This window comes from Dipodomys ordii, unplaced genomic scaffold (assembly GCF_000151885.1).
Source record: "Dipodomys ordii isolate 6190 unplaced genomic scaffold, Dord_2.0 Scaffold104, whole genome shotgun sequence".
Taxonomy (NCBI): Eukaryota; Metazoa; Chordata; class Mammalia; order Rodentia; family Heteromyidae; genus Dipodomys; species Dipodomys ordii.
This window is the reverse complement of record NW_012267320.1, coordinates 3,753,710-3,766,517: the sequence shown is the minus strand read 5'-3', so window position 1 is coordinate 3,766,517 and position 12,808 is coordinate 3,753,710. Positions and strand designations below refer to the sequence as shown.

The window sequence follows — 12,808 nt, the reverse complement described above, 5'->3', positions numbered from 1 at the left end:
CATGTGCCAGGTGCCGCCGCCGCACCACCACGTGTCGGCCATGGGCGCCGGCAGCCTGCCGCGCCTCACCTCCGACGCCAAGTGAGCCGGCGGGTGCCGGCGCGGACTGGAGAGCTAGGGGCACCCCCCACCCCCCAGATCCCCGACGGCGGCGGGGAAGCGAGGACAGGCTGGCTGGCGCCGGGGCGCAGACAACGGGTCGGGGAGGGAGGGGACTGGGAAAGGGAGGATGGGGACGCCAGCATTGGGGATGCGGGGCGCGGGGGGGGGGCGCAGAGATGGTCAAGTCCCCAGCCTCCTTCACTCGGACCCTGGTTTGCCTGGTGTTCAGACTCTGGCCCCCCACCACGGCGCATCGTGGAGGGGTGCGGGGAGCGGGGGACATCGAGGACACCGAGGACAGATTCCTCCTTCTCCTCCTCGTTTCTTGGCCCGCGGGAGACACTGGGGACCGCACGGCAGAAGCCATGTCTGGGTCTCCATCCCCCCCCCCCCCCCCGTCCCCGGGTCGTCCCTGGCCAAGGGCAGTGGGCGAGCTGAAGCTGGCGCGGCTTCCGCAAGCACTTTCCCTGTCCGCGTCCCATCTCCGTATTCCTTAGAACTGTGGCTGTGGTTCCGGGTGTTCCCCGGTGATTGAGGGGCAGGGGGCGGGGGTGGTGGCTTCTAATAAGTCTGTGCCTGTTCTTGCAGCAACACGATGAGTAAGTTTCACAGACGCACAGAATAGAAGCACTTGTGGACGGAATGACCCCTAACTGCCCCATCTAAAGGGTGGGTGTTTAGTGGGTTTTAGGTATTATTTTTAAAGTAGAAACTAGCCCTCCTTCTGTCCCCCCCCCCAACTCCTCTCCACCCCCTCGTCTCTGAGCACAAGGTGATTTTTGTTTCTTACTCGATTGAGAAGAGACTTGGGGGGTGGTACGCAAGGTCTTGGCAGTTAAAAAGAAAAGTGACTGTGAGTTACGTGAGGGTTTCCGTTGGCTTTTTAACTTCCCGGGTATGTAAATAGAATATCAACGACGGCCTAAGTGCGCCATGCTAAGAGGGTTGAGCTGGTGACTGTCAGAGCCTCACCGAAGTCTGAGCCTCCTTTCCTCTCTGTATGGCTTCTTGTCGCCAAGTTTAACACAAATGGCAAAAACCCCTCCACAGGCTCCCTGCCTCCTCGCCATGGGCCTGGCAGGCCCAAGTGGTAATATGGGGCCCTGGGTAGCAACTTCCTCTGATAGCGGGGCTCCTGATGGCAGAGTGTGTATCATCTTGTTTTATTTTTGTAAAAAGAAAAAAAATGTGCTAAATAATATTTATTACTTGTTTGGTTGTAAGAACGAGATAAATGATCGAGTGTTGGAATTTTAAATAAAATTTAAAGAACACCAGGTGCTTCTCGTCATGTGAAAGAAGGTAGAGAGCAAGCAGCCAGCCCAGGAAGGGGGGTGATGGTTACCATTCCCAGGGACGGGATTTGGAAATCACTTTGCTGGCTTTTCCCCCTAGAGGCAGATAAAGATTGTCTGTCCACCATCATCACCCCCCTAAGGCCCTCCGCACCTTCCCTTTAAACACTACTGAGCCCATCCTCCATGTTTGTTACCACACATGCCTCCTTCCCCCACCCCCCAATGAGATCAGGAACCCCCTTTTCCTTTAGGACAAGACTGAGCCAGAAGAGGGAAACTTCCCTTTGCTGCTGTGGAACTTTGGGCCTGCAGGGACCCACACTTCAGCTGCGGGTCTGGACATTCAGGCGTCCATTCTGCCTGGACTTTTCTCAAGGATGATGGGCAATGTCTACTCCCGCTCCACGCTCCACTCCGTTTCATGGGCTCTGGGGTTCAGCTTCAAGCCAGACAATGCTTACCCCACCCTCACCCCCAGTCCACCACTGCCTAGACCTTTTGGGGGCCAAGAGCCGCAGGAGAGCTTTCTTCCACCTTCCCTGGTGCCCACTCAGGCCTTGAACCCCAAATTGCCCGGAGCTGGGACCACTGGGAGATAGCAGAGAACTCAATCCCCCCCCCCACACACACACACCTCTGCTCTTTCTTAAGCAGTCATACAGACTGGGCCAGGTGGTACTATTAAGACACATTCTGGACATTGGTTTTAAGCTTCAGCTTTCTGAGGACTTATGCTGCCACATCTCTGCCAGAAGACAGGACCCAAAATCCACACTCCTCAAAAGTCAGCCTGGTGCCTGCAATACATGAGTCCTCTGGCCAGCCGGGAGCCTCCTAGGCAACAACCTCCTTAATGACCACCGGAAGGCCCCAGGAACGGGTGTGTATTTCCCTGGTTGGAATCCTATTTATTGAGTCGGACCTCTGAGCTTGGACCACACCGGAGGCCATTGCCCAGGCTGAGGTTGGCTTCATCCCTAGCTTGGGGACAAGCACTTTCCTGTGCTCCAGCAGCCAATGTCGGGCAGGCGCCCGGGGATCCGGTGGTGTAGGCTTTGCTGTTTACTCGCCGGCTTCCCTTTTCACTCAAGGCTGGGAGAGATTTGAGGGGCCTACCAACTGGGGGTGTCAGGAGAGAAAGGAAAAAGAGGGAGCAGCACTGTGCAGACCCAAGAAGAGGGCACAGTCTAGCTATGCTTATTCTGAAATCCCTTTGGAAATGAAATGTTCTAAGTGTTCAAAACTGAGTCCTGCCAGGGCACCAGTGGCTCACACCTATAATCCTAGCTACTTAGGAGGCTGAGGTCTGAGGATCATGGTTCGAAGCCAGCCCAAGCAGGAAAGTCTTATCTTCAAATAACTACCACACAAAAAAGTTGGAAGTAGAGATATGGCTCAAGTGGTAGAGTGCTAGCTTTGAGCACAAAAGCTCAAGGACAGCACCCTGGCCCTGAACCAGCACACAGACAGACAGACAGACAGACACACACACACACACACACAAACTGAGTCTAACTCCAGCCACAGACACAAACAGAAGGACCAGGAGGCCAGTAGAGGTGTATGGGTGGGGGGAGGGGATGTGGATGCTTACAACTTCCTCATTCAGACAGGAAGTGCCCTAGCCCAGGCAGAGATCACAAGGGATGCATAGAAAGATACATGTTGAAAGGAAATGAATAAATTAAGTCTCCCTTGCATCATAGTGCCCAAGCTTTCAGCAGTGACTGGCCACAGCCAGCCTAGTCCTCTGAGAAGGCTGTCCCGGCTCCCTCTAGGAGGGCCGGGACCTCCCAGAGCCATCAACCCTAAACTGCTGTGGGCCCTATTCTCTCAATGTGAGACCCCAGTGTCAGAGCACACTGAGGAGAGGCACACTAGCTCACTGGCTGCATCTTTCCTCAGACTTGAACTCAGGGCGTAGGCAGGTAGATCCTCCAGGAAGTTAGCTCTGGGACCGGCCAGTTCCAGAGTGGCTCAGGCCAGCAGCTGGGCTTCAGAGGGACATGCAACCATTTTGACTGTGGTGGGCCCTGATATAAGGGAGCAGTTTCCCATTGGGAAATGTGAAGGGACAGGGAGGTAGGAGGAAAGAAGTCTGTGGCACCTTGTGGTTTGCGTGCACATGTGGTTTGTGTAGAATAAAAGCTCCAGTAAAAATCAATGAGAGTCGGCTGCTGGTGGCTCACACCTGTAATCCTAGCTACTCAGGAGGCTGAGATCTGAGGATCATGGTTCAAACCAGCCCCAATAGCAAAATCTGTGAGACTCTTATCTGGAGTAGAGCTCCTGGTACCACTGATGTTGATGGAGTTGGGATTCTGCATCCAAAATACAGATGATTTGCAGAAGGGAGAAGCAAGCCAGAAAACCTATTGTATATCTCAGCGATGGGCCTTATTGCTGGGGCCCCAAGTGCCTCGCCCCCAATGAGGCAAAGGACTCCATGTGGCTGTAGTAAAACCTAGGAAGGCACTCAGGTCCATCTGGACCTACCTGTCTTTAACACACACACACACACACACACACACACACACACACACACACCCTCATTGGAACTGACGAACTCCTGTGGCAGGTGCTTTGTTGAGGAAACTCCTCCCCAGATGTTTCATAGATAAAAACGACTTCAGTACTGGAGAAAGGTCTAGTTCCCCTTAGGGCTGGATTCACCTAGCACTCTGTCTTCCAATCAGAAGTGCTTTCTAGAAGTTCATCTAAGGCAATGGATTCCCTACATCTACCATCTCCTCCTCCTCTTTTTCCTCCTGCTCCTCCTCCCCCTTCCTGCCAGTCTTGGGGCTTGAACTCTGGGCTTAGACACTGTCCCTGAGCCCCTTTTTGCTCAAAGCTAGTACTCTACCACTTGAGTCATACACAGTGCCACTTCTGGATTTTTCTGTGATTAATTGGAGATGAGTCTCACGAAGTTTCCTGCCTAGGTTAGCATTGAACCCAGATCCTCAGATCTCAGCCTCCTGAGTAGCTAGGATTACAAGTGTGAGCCTCTGAGGCCAACTTCTTTAAGTCCCACTTCATTACCAATCTTGTGCCAGGTCTTCCCTCCCCACATGGCCCCAGTAGGGGTCTGTAACAAGCGTCCAGCACCCAGAACTCTAGGACATCTGCAGGCCAGCAGTGCTCTCAGTGCCTCTGCAGACCGGAGAGGGAGAGCAAGTTAGGCCCAGAGTAAGTGGTTGTGGCAGCTGTCCAGACTGGGGAGAGGAATGGCATGGAGAGCTTGGACACTCAGAGAGGCTAAGAGTGAAGCATGGGATCATCCTGGGCTGGACAGAGATAGGGTCCCTTCCCCCAACACACAGCCCCCTCTCCAAGGGACTGACTGGCTAGCTGGCTGCAGGAAGGGGGGTGGGCCGTGAGGAATGGGTGTAGCTGAGCTGGGAGGAGGGAGGAAGGGGAGGCTGTACCCCTGGGGTACAGATATTAATAAAGAGATGGACAGTATTTAGTAAGAGGTAGTGGGTGTCCATGCGTCCATGAAATGTTAGTCTTTAAGGAGGAGCTGCTATCCCATTGCACAGACAAGGAAACTGAGGCACAGAGAAGACATGTAACTGACTCAAACAATGGCATAACCAGTAAATAGAATCGGCAGGAAACTGGCTTAGCTGCCCACTAGGGACCTCTCAGATCTAGCACTCCTACTCATCCCCCGCCCCCAGCCTCCAATACACCTCAGCTTCCTTAAGGGACATTCTCCCCCTGGATGCCTGGACCCCATCTGTCCCCAATGCCCCCATCTGGGTGGCAGGCAGTGCAGACAGGCTTTAGCAATTAGCGGGCTTGGGTGGGTGGAGGAGGGGCCTGAGCAGGTGAGCGCAGAGATGGCTCATTAAGGGCTGCATCTTCCGGGCCTGGACAGCTGCAGGCCGGGCCTCTGCCAGAATTCCAGGCCACGTCCCCCACTAGGCTGTGAATTCCACACCCCAGACAAACAGACAACACTGACCAAACAAAACCAACCTGGGCCAGGGCCAGGTGGATACCTGTGGGGAGGAGGAGGGGGGATTTTTGGGGGGCGGGAGGGGAGGGGAGGTTGGGATGCTACAGGGGAATTGGCTTTACGTTTTTACATCCTGAATGCAGCAACTCCTCCATCTTTATTTCGTGTCCTCTGGCCACTATGTGGCCTTTTGGGGGGAAGGCTGCTTGGAAACCCAGCTCTGAAGCCTGTTCCGTGTCGTCGCTATCCCCTTCCCCCCTGGATCTCTCTCAGGCTTAACCCAGTGAGGGCACAGAGGGGCTGTGGGAGGCACAGGTGTGTATCTATGGCAAGATCTTTGGGAAGATCTTGGCAGCTGCATGGATTACATGGGTTGAAGAAGGGCTGGAGAAGCAAGTACCCAGAATCACCAACCTTCCAGAAATCAACAAAATTTGTGAGTGGCCAATGAGATGTCCACAGGTATGACACATCAGAGTCTATGGGCACCGGCCCGTCCACAGAGTCTCAGTGACTCACTAGACCTGGCACACGCAGATCCACCCGCACCAGTGAGTGCCTGCACAAGGACTGGCCTCTCTAGATAACCTACCCTGTGGAGAACCGGAAGTTGTCGTGAGCTGGACACCCTCAATCTGGACAGCTCGCCTAAGAGCTGGCAAACCTGTCTAGTCAAAGCCTTTCAAGCCAGGGCCTTCCACTTTACCAGCCTCTTGGACCTGGCTCACTGAGCTCTCCTCTTGGTAGCAAAGGCCCCAGGGATCAAAATGAGATCATAAGTACTTTTCCCTCCTTCATGCCCACATCTTCTCCAAGTAGAAGCTCGCTGCCCAAGGCAGAGCTGCAGTGGCCTCTCAGAAGCTGTGTGATGTTGGGTCTGAGCCTCAGTTTTCTCGCCTGTAGAATGGAGCCAGGGTGGGAAAGCTTGAGTGGCCCCTGCACAGAATACCAAAGACCCTTTCTGGAAAGAAGAAGTCCTGGGTGAAGTCTATCCCTAGATTAGAAACTGTGGTTCAGAAATACCTTTGTTTCTAGATGATGGTGTCAAATGGAAAGGCCCAGAAGGATGAATGGATGGATCGATGAGTGAATGGTAGGAGGCCATGGAAGACTTTTGTAAAGAAGGCCCTGGATCCTGCACTTACAGGAAGGACTCAGACCCACACCCAGTGAGCACTTACATCTCTACCTAGGGCTGCTGGCTTTTGAGCCACTGTGCTCCATACACGGGGCCCTGCACTACAGTAGATGGGGTTACAAGACCGTTCAGAGCCATTCATAGTGGCTTCTGACAGTTGCATGGCTGTGAGAACTAAAGGAAATCTCCCAGAGGTCACGTCTGCCTGGTCCCAACTGTAAATGGATACCTGGGCTCCAGGGCCTTCTTAGGGTGCAGCTATGGCTTGTCTGGACCCCCCTCTGAGTATCATCCTCTCAAACAGCCAGAAATAGGTAGGCTGAGGGGTCAATCACTATGGAGACCATGAAGACCAATCACCATGGAGACAGGAGGGGACAGAATGTGGGGTAGTATGTTACCTTGGCCAGGATCTGCTAGCTCTGCGACCTTGAACAAAGAACATGGACTCTCTGAGCCTCAGTTTCTTTATCTGCAAAAAGGGGTGATGCCAATACAATCCTGATGGGGCATCAGGAAGAACTAGCCTTCGGCAGAACACACAGAGCATGCCCTGGGAGAACCCGGATGCACAGATATTGTCGAATCTTCTTGCAAGTCCCGCCAGGTTGGGTCATTTTATCCTTGAGCCTGATGATGTGCAGTATCCCCAAGGACTCGCATGCCACTGGGTCCCAAGAGTGGTTTAGTAGCGTTCCTGAGTGCCAAACAGAATCCATATCTGGAAACTCAAATGCAAGGCAAACTCCCTGTCTTCTTTCCGCAGGCCCCAAGGTGCCTGGCACAGAGCCTGAAATACACATGGTCCTTCATGAATATTCCTTGCTTCACATAGTAAACACACAGGGCCCACACTCCACATTGAAGCCAGAACTGCATCCTTCTAGAGGAGGGAGCCAAGATCAGAAGGGAATTAATTAGAGGAAAAGTTATCTGAGATGCTCAAGCCTCCAGGCTCTCTCCTTCTTAAAGGAGACCCTCCTTCTCAGAGCCCTGCCTCCTGTCCCCACCCTCCAAGTCCCTCAGATATCCAAAGCAAGATCACTGTCATAGCACTGCAGCTGGATGTGCCAGAGAGATCAGCTCTGGGGTGCCTGGGCAACTGGGCTAGGGGAACTCCATCACCCCTAGGATCAGTGCTGTTCAGCCCATGTTCAATGCTAATGAAGACACTGGCAGACAGTGCAGCCTACGCAGCTCAGGAAGGAAATGACTTGGGTCGCCCAGGTGGCCACTGGCTCGCAGCCACCACCACGTGAGGACTGGAGGCTGTCTTCCTCCCACCCCAATCCAGGACCCCCTGCTGCAGGGCTCACCCCCTCTGTTCCTCAAAGGACCAAGGTTCTAGTTCCACCCGTCTAGCCAACAATCTGCTTGTCATCACTCAGCGTTTTAAAACTTAACCCACCCACGCCTCCTGGCTTAGTCGCTTTTTATTCTTTTAAGCAAGGTAAGATTTACATGATATAAAATTGACCTTCCTTCCTTTTTGGCAATACTGGGGTTTGAACTCTGGGTCTCTGGCATGTTTGGCAGATAGTATACTATTTGAGTCAAGCCCCTAGGTCTTTTTGGCTTAAATCATTTCTCTGGTAGCTAGCTCTGGGGCTAGCCCTGGCGTGCTCCGGAATGCCTAGATCACACGTGTACATCACCACTCCCAGGCAAAAAGTTAGGGAGACCCTATCTCAACACATAAGCTGGGAATGATGGTACAGGCCTATAAATTCCAGCAATGCACGAGGCATAGGTAGGAGGGTCTTGGTCTGGGGCCAATTCTGGGCAAAAACATGAGATCCCAGCTGAAAAAAAAATGAAGCAAAAAAAAGGGGGGCGGGGGAGGGATTTCAGGGTATGGCTCTAATGCTAGAGCACCTGCCTGCCATGCACACTAGAGCTGGGAACTGGAGTTCAACCCCCAGTGTCAATTCCCTAAAGACAATCAGTTGTATAAATAGTTCCAAGAAAGATATCCAAAAGAAAAATGCTGGCTGGGCTGGGAAGTTGGCTCAGTGGTAGAGTGCTTGCCTCACATACATGAGGCCCTGGGTTCGATTCCTTGCACCACATAAACAGAAAAAAGCCGGAAGTGGCACTGTGGCTCAAGTGGTAAGGCACTAACCTTGAGCTGAAGAGCTGAGGGACAGTGCCCAGGCCCAGAGTTCAAGCCCCACGACAAACGAAGAAAGAAAGAAAGAAAGAAAGAAAGAAAGAAAGAAAGAAAGAAAGAAAGAAAGAAAGAAAGAAAGAAAGAAAGAAAGAAAGAAAGAAAGAAAGAAACTTAGCAGCTCCCACATACTTTCCACATCAATGTCATGAGGAAACTATTGAGGAAAATATTGGTGAGGGCCAGAGGGTGACCACAACTGTCCAACTCAGACACAGTAAAACCTTCATGTTAAAATATTCTAAAAATAGAAACAGAAAAGCACGTGAGCAAACAAAACAGGGGGGAAAGGAAGGAAGGAAGGAAGGAAGGAAGGAAGGAAGGAAGGGAGGGAGGGAGGGAGGGAGGGAAGCAGAAAAAATCCTCAGTGGTGTATTTATCCCAAATGCAAAACTGGCCTCTTTGTTGAGGCTGCAGAATGGGGCCTGAACAATGTTAATCTGCCGGTGGACCATTTGCTAATGGGCTCCCACATCACAGGCCACAACAGATGGCTATGACAACAGTTGGGCCTGCTCTGCCTGGGTCAGGAAATACAGCCCAAGCCTGCCACCAGCTCTGTCTTGCTTTCTTTGAAGAGATGATGGCTGTCCTAGGAGAGACGCTATCCAGTTCCTGGGCAAAGGTGTTAGGGAATAGTAATCGGGAGCTGGCTTGCTGTTAGCTTGAACCACCATTATAGAACTGAAAAATATCTACCTACAACTGAAAGTCAACGAAATGGAGATACACACTAAGCTGTCTGAATGTGTTAATCCATGGGCCATACTGATGAATTTAAGCTTCTCCTATGACCCGGAAGTGATAGTGTAGTGTTTCAGTTTCTGTTTCTGTCCCATCAAGGGAGCTTCTCTTCTGGCCTTCTCCATATCACAGTTCATCAGTGGGGAAGGAAGTTAGCTCCTCCAAACCCCACCCAAACCAAAGCCACCCACAAAACCAGCAGGCTTCCTACAAAGGGAGATATGCTCTTGCTTTCCTGCAAACAAGAAGGAAAGTAGCACTGGTGGTCATTTTTCCTTCTCCTACCCACCAGAAAGATCTGGGCAGGTATGGCTGAGCCAGTTATCCAAGGTTCCCAGGTCCTAGGTGAGTCTGTGGGAGTGGTGGCCATCTTTAGACATGTGCTGTGTATCCATAGAACCAGGCTAAGCCGTCCACGAAGCCAGGCACTCTTGTCCCCGGAGCTAGACACTGGGTCTCACTGGAGCAGTTTCTCCAGGACGAGGGCACACTATAGACATTTCATCCCAGATTTCTGCTGAAACTGAGACAAGACTCAACTTCTCTCAGCTCTGAACCAGACACATCCAGGTGGCCTGCAGAGCTGGGCCTGGTTTCATTGGTGGGGGCGGGGAAGCGGGGAGGACCTGGGAGGGCCCACGTGCCTGCCCTTGGCCCAAGTAAGGTGCTCAGCATTCCTGCTAACATTCTGTGTGGACGGCTGTGGTGTCCCAGTGCCCACTGCCTGTGACTGATGTGCAGATAGCCACAAGCTCATCGTGGTCTAGAAAGGGTAACCGGCACAATGATGCAGGGTGCCGTGGTTCTGAGATGGGCTTTACCTGGAGAGAAAGCAGGGAAGAACGAACACTTGGGGCAGACCTGTAGGGCTGTTGGCATGCCCACCAGAAGCAGGTTCTGGGATTGCCACTGGAAGGATGTATTAATTAGGATACAGCTTTGAGGCAAAAACAAAGTTTCAAGACTGTGGCTTGCTTGATAAAGTCTGGGGAGGTGGTCCAGGGCTGGGCTGGAAGCTTCGTGGTATAGAAGAACCTAAATGCCTTCCATCCTTGTTGCTCTGAATCCTTAACACGCAGCCTTCATCCTGTGGCTAGGGGCACTCCTCCAAACCTGCTGCCAGGCTCATATTCTAGCAAGTAGTGATGAGGAAGATGGGTTGCTCTGTTTCCTTTTAGGGTACAAACCAAAGGTGGCCTTAAACACTTCTGCCTCTATTTCCTAGTCACACTTAATTGCAAAGGAATCTGAAAAATACAGGCTTTGTCTGAAGTCCATATGCTAGCTCAAACTTCAATTACCAATAAAGAGAGAGCAGACATTGGGTATTGGTTATCTGTTGACTAGCTGTAATGAGCTTTGCACACACAGCATTGGCTCACTATAGGCAATTAGTTCTGGACCCAAAACAGGCTGGAACCAGTATTGTAAGGAGAAGGGAATGGGTTTCCATATAAGTTGCAGAGGAACCAGTGTCTCACACCTATAATCCTAGCTATTCAGGAGGCTCAGGTCTAAGGATCAAGGTTCAAAGCTAGCCCAGGCAGTCTATGAGACTCATCGCCAATTAACCACCAAAAAGAATCAGAAGTGGAGCTGTGGCTCAAGTGGTAGAGCACCAGCCTTGAGCAAACAAAGCTAAGGGGTAGCATCCAGGCCCTGAGTTCAAGGCTTATTACTGGCGCGCGCGCACACACACACACACACACACACACACACTTCTATAGTCCTTGCTCTTTGTAGATCCTTTTGTGTTTTCTATTTGCTGCCTCATTTAAAATGAGAAACTAGGGAAAGACACATCCCCACACAGCATAGCCAGAAAAACACTGTTCTAGACTCACCTGTCCTCACAGGAAATCTCAATGATTCAAGATTCCTGACTCATACAAAAGACACTATGGTGGTACATCCAAAAAGACCTCATATTCCCCTCTAAACTCCTACTTTAAAATACTGATTGTTTTCAACTAACTTCTCACTTAAGAATAATTTTAGATCAACAGGAAGGATGTTCCCTTCCTAAGCTTGGTAGATTATTTGTTACAATTAAGAAATTAACATGGAGCTGATGATGATGATGACGATGATCATGATCATGATGATTCCAGTGCTAAGGACTGAACTCAGAACCTCCTGGTTGCTAGACAAACCCTCCGCTATTTGAGCCATGCCTGTAGTCCTTTTTGGTTTTGTTTTCAGATAGGGTTTTTTTCCCACTCAACCTCAGGCCACTGTCCTCCTACATCTGCCCTTCTAAGTAGCTGGAATTACAGGCCTGTGCCACCATGTGTGACTTATTACAGAGATAGGCTCTTGCTAACTTCTTCCTGGGTTGGCCTTGTATTGAGATCCTCTTGTCACCATCTTGTAAGTAGCTTGGATTACAGAAATGTTGACTGTGGGTTTAACCCAAACCACTGATTCTGTCCAGATCTCCCTTATTTTTCTACCCATGTCCTTTACTTGCTGTAGAGAAGAACAAAGTATCTAATACAGGGTGTCATCAGATTGCACTACGTTGATGCTTGTTTTAGTGGTGTTGATCAATCTCTTCTAGCTTACAGCAGTTATAAACACTGCTCTGACAGAAGACATTATAAAGATTCCACTGCCATGGGAAATGGACAGAAAGGAAGCTAATCAGAACAGTACTAAGCTGGGCGTGGGTGGCTTCACACCTGTCATCCTAGCTACTCAGGAGGCTGAGATTTGAGGATTGCAGTGCAAAGCCAGCCCAGGCAGAAAAGTCCGTGAGACTCATCTCCAGTTAATCACAGCAAAAAGCCAGAAGTGGCTCTATGGCTCAAGTGGTAGAGCACTGGCCTTGAATGAAAGGAGCTCAGGGACAGCACTTTGGCCCAGAGTTCAAGCTCCAGGACGGGCAAAAAAAACAAAAAATACCAGTACTAAGATTGGTGGAATTCATGGGATTAAATTCACAGGATTCATGAGATTCATGGGATTCAAGCAAAATCAAGTGTGTGTGTGGTATGCTGAGATAAATTATTAAAATCCCTGAGGATGGACAAGGAACATTGTAATGACAGAACAACAAATGATGATTCCCCTGGAGAAAAAAATGGAGCAAGAAAGAGAAACCCAGCCCGGATCCAGTGGCTCATGCTTGTAATCCCAGGTACTCAGGGGTTGAGATCTCAGGATCATGTTCAAAGCCAGCCTGATCAGGAAAGTCCATGAGAGTCTTATCTCCACTTAACCACCAGAAAACTGAAGTGGAAGTACAGCTGTGGCTCAAGTGGTAGAACACTAGCCTTGAGCCACAAAAGCTCAGGGATAGCACCCAGGCCCTGAGTTCAAGCCCTTTGACAGAAAAGAGAAGAGAAGGGAAGGGAAGGGAAGGGAAGGGAAGGGAAGGGGAAGGGAAGGGGAAG

The 12,808-nt window shown here is 50.9% G+C and overlaps 1 protein-coding gene across 1 annotated transcript in view; it reads left to right on the top strand.

Annotated features, from left to right (window-relative positions):
* Olig2 (oligodendrocyte lineage transcription factor 2) overlaps nt 1-85 on the top strand; it is a 1,024-nt gene extending 939 nt beyond the window's left edge. The window contains exon 2 of the mRNA XM_013027436.1: nt 11-85. Within this exon, the coding sequence (XP_012882890.1) occupies nt 11-85 (75 nt within the window). The remainder of the gene's footprint in view (nt 1-10) is intronic.
* Nucleotides 86-12,808: the final 12,723 nt, after the last annotated feature.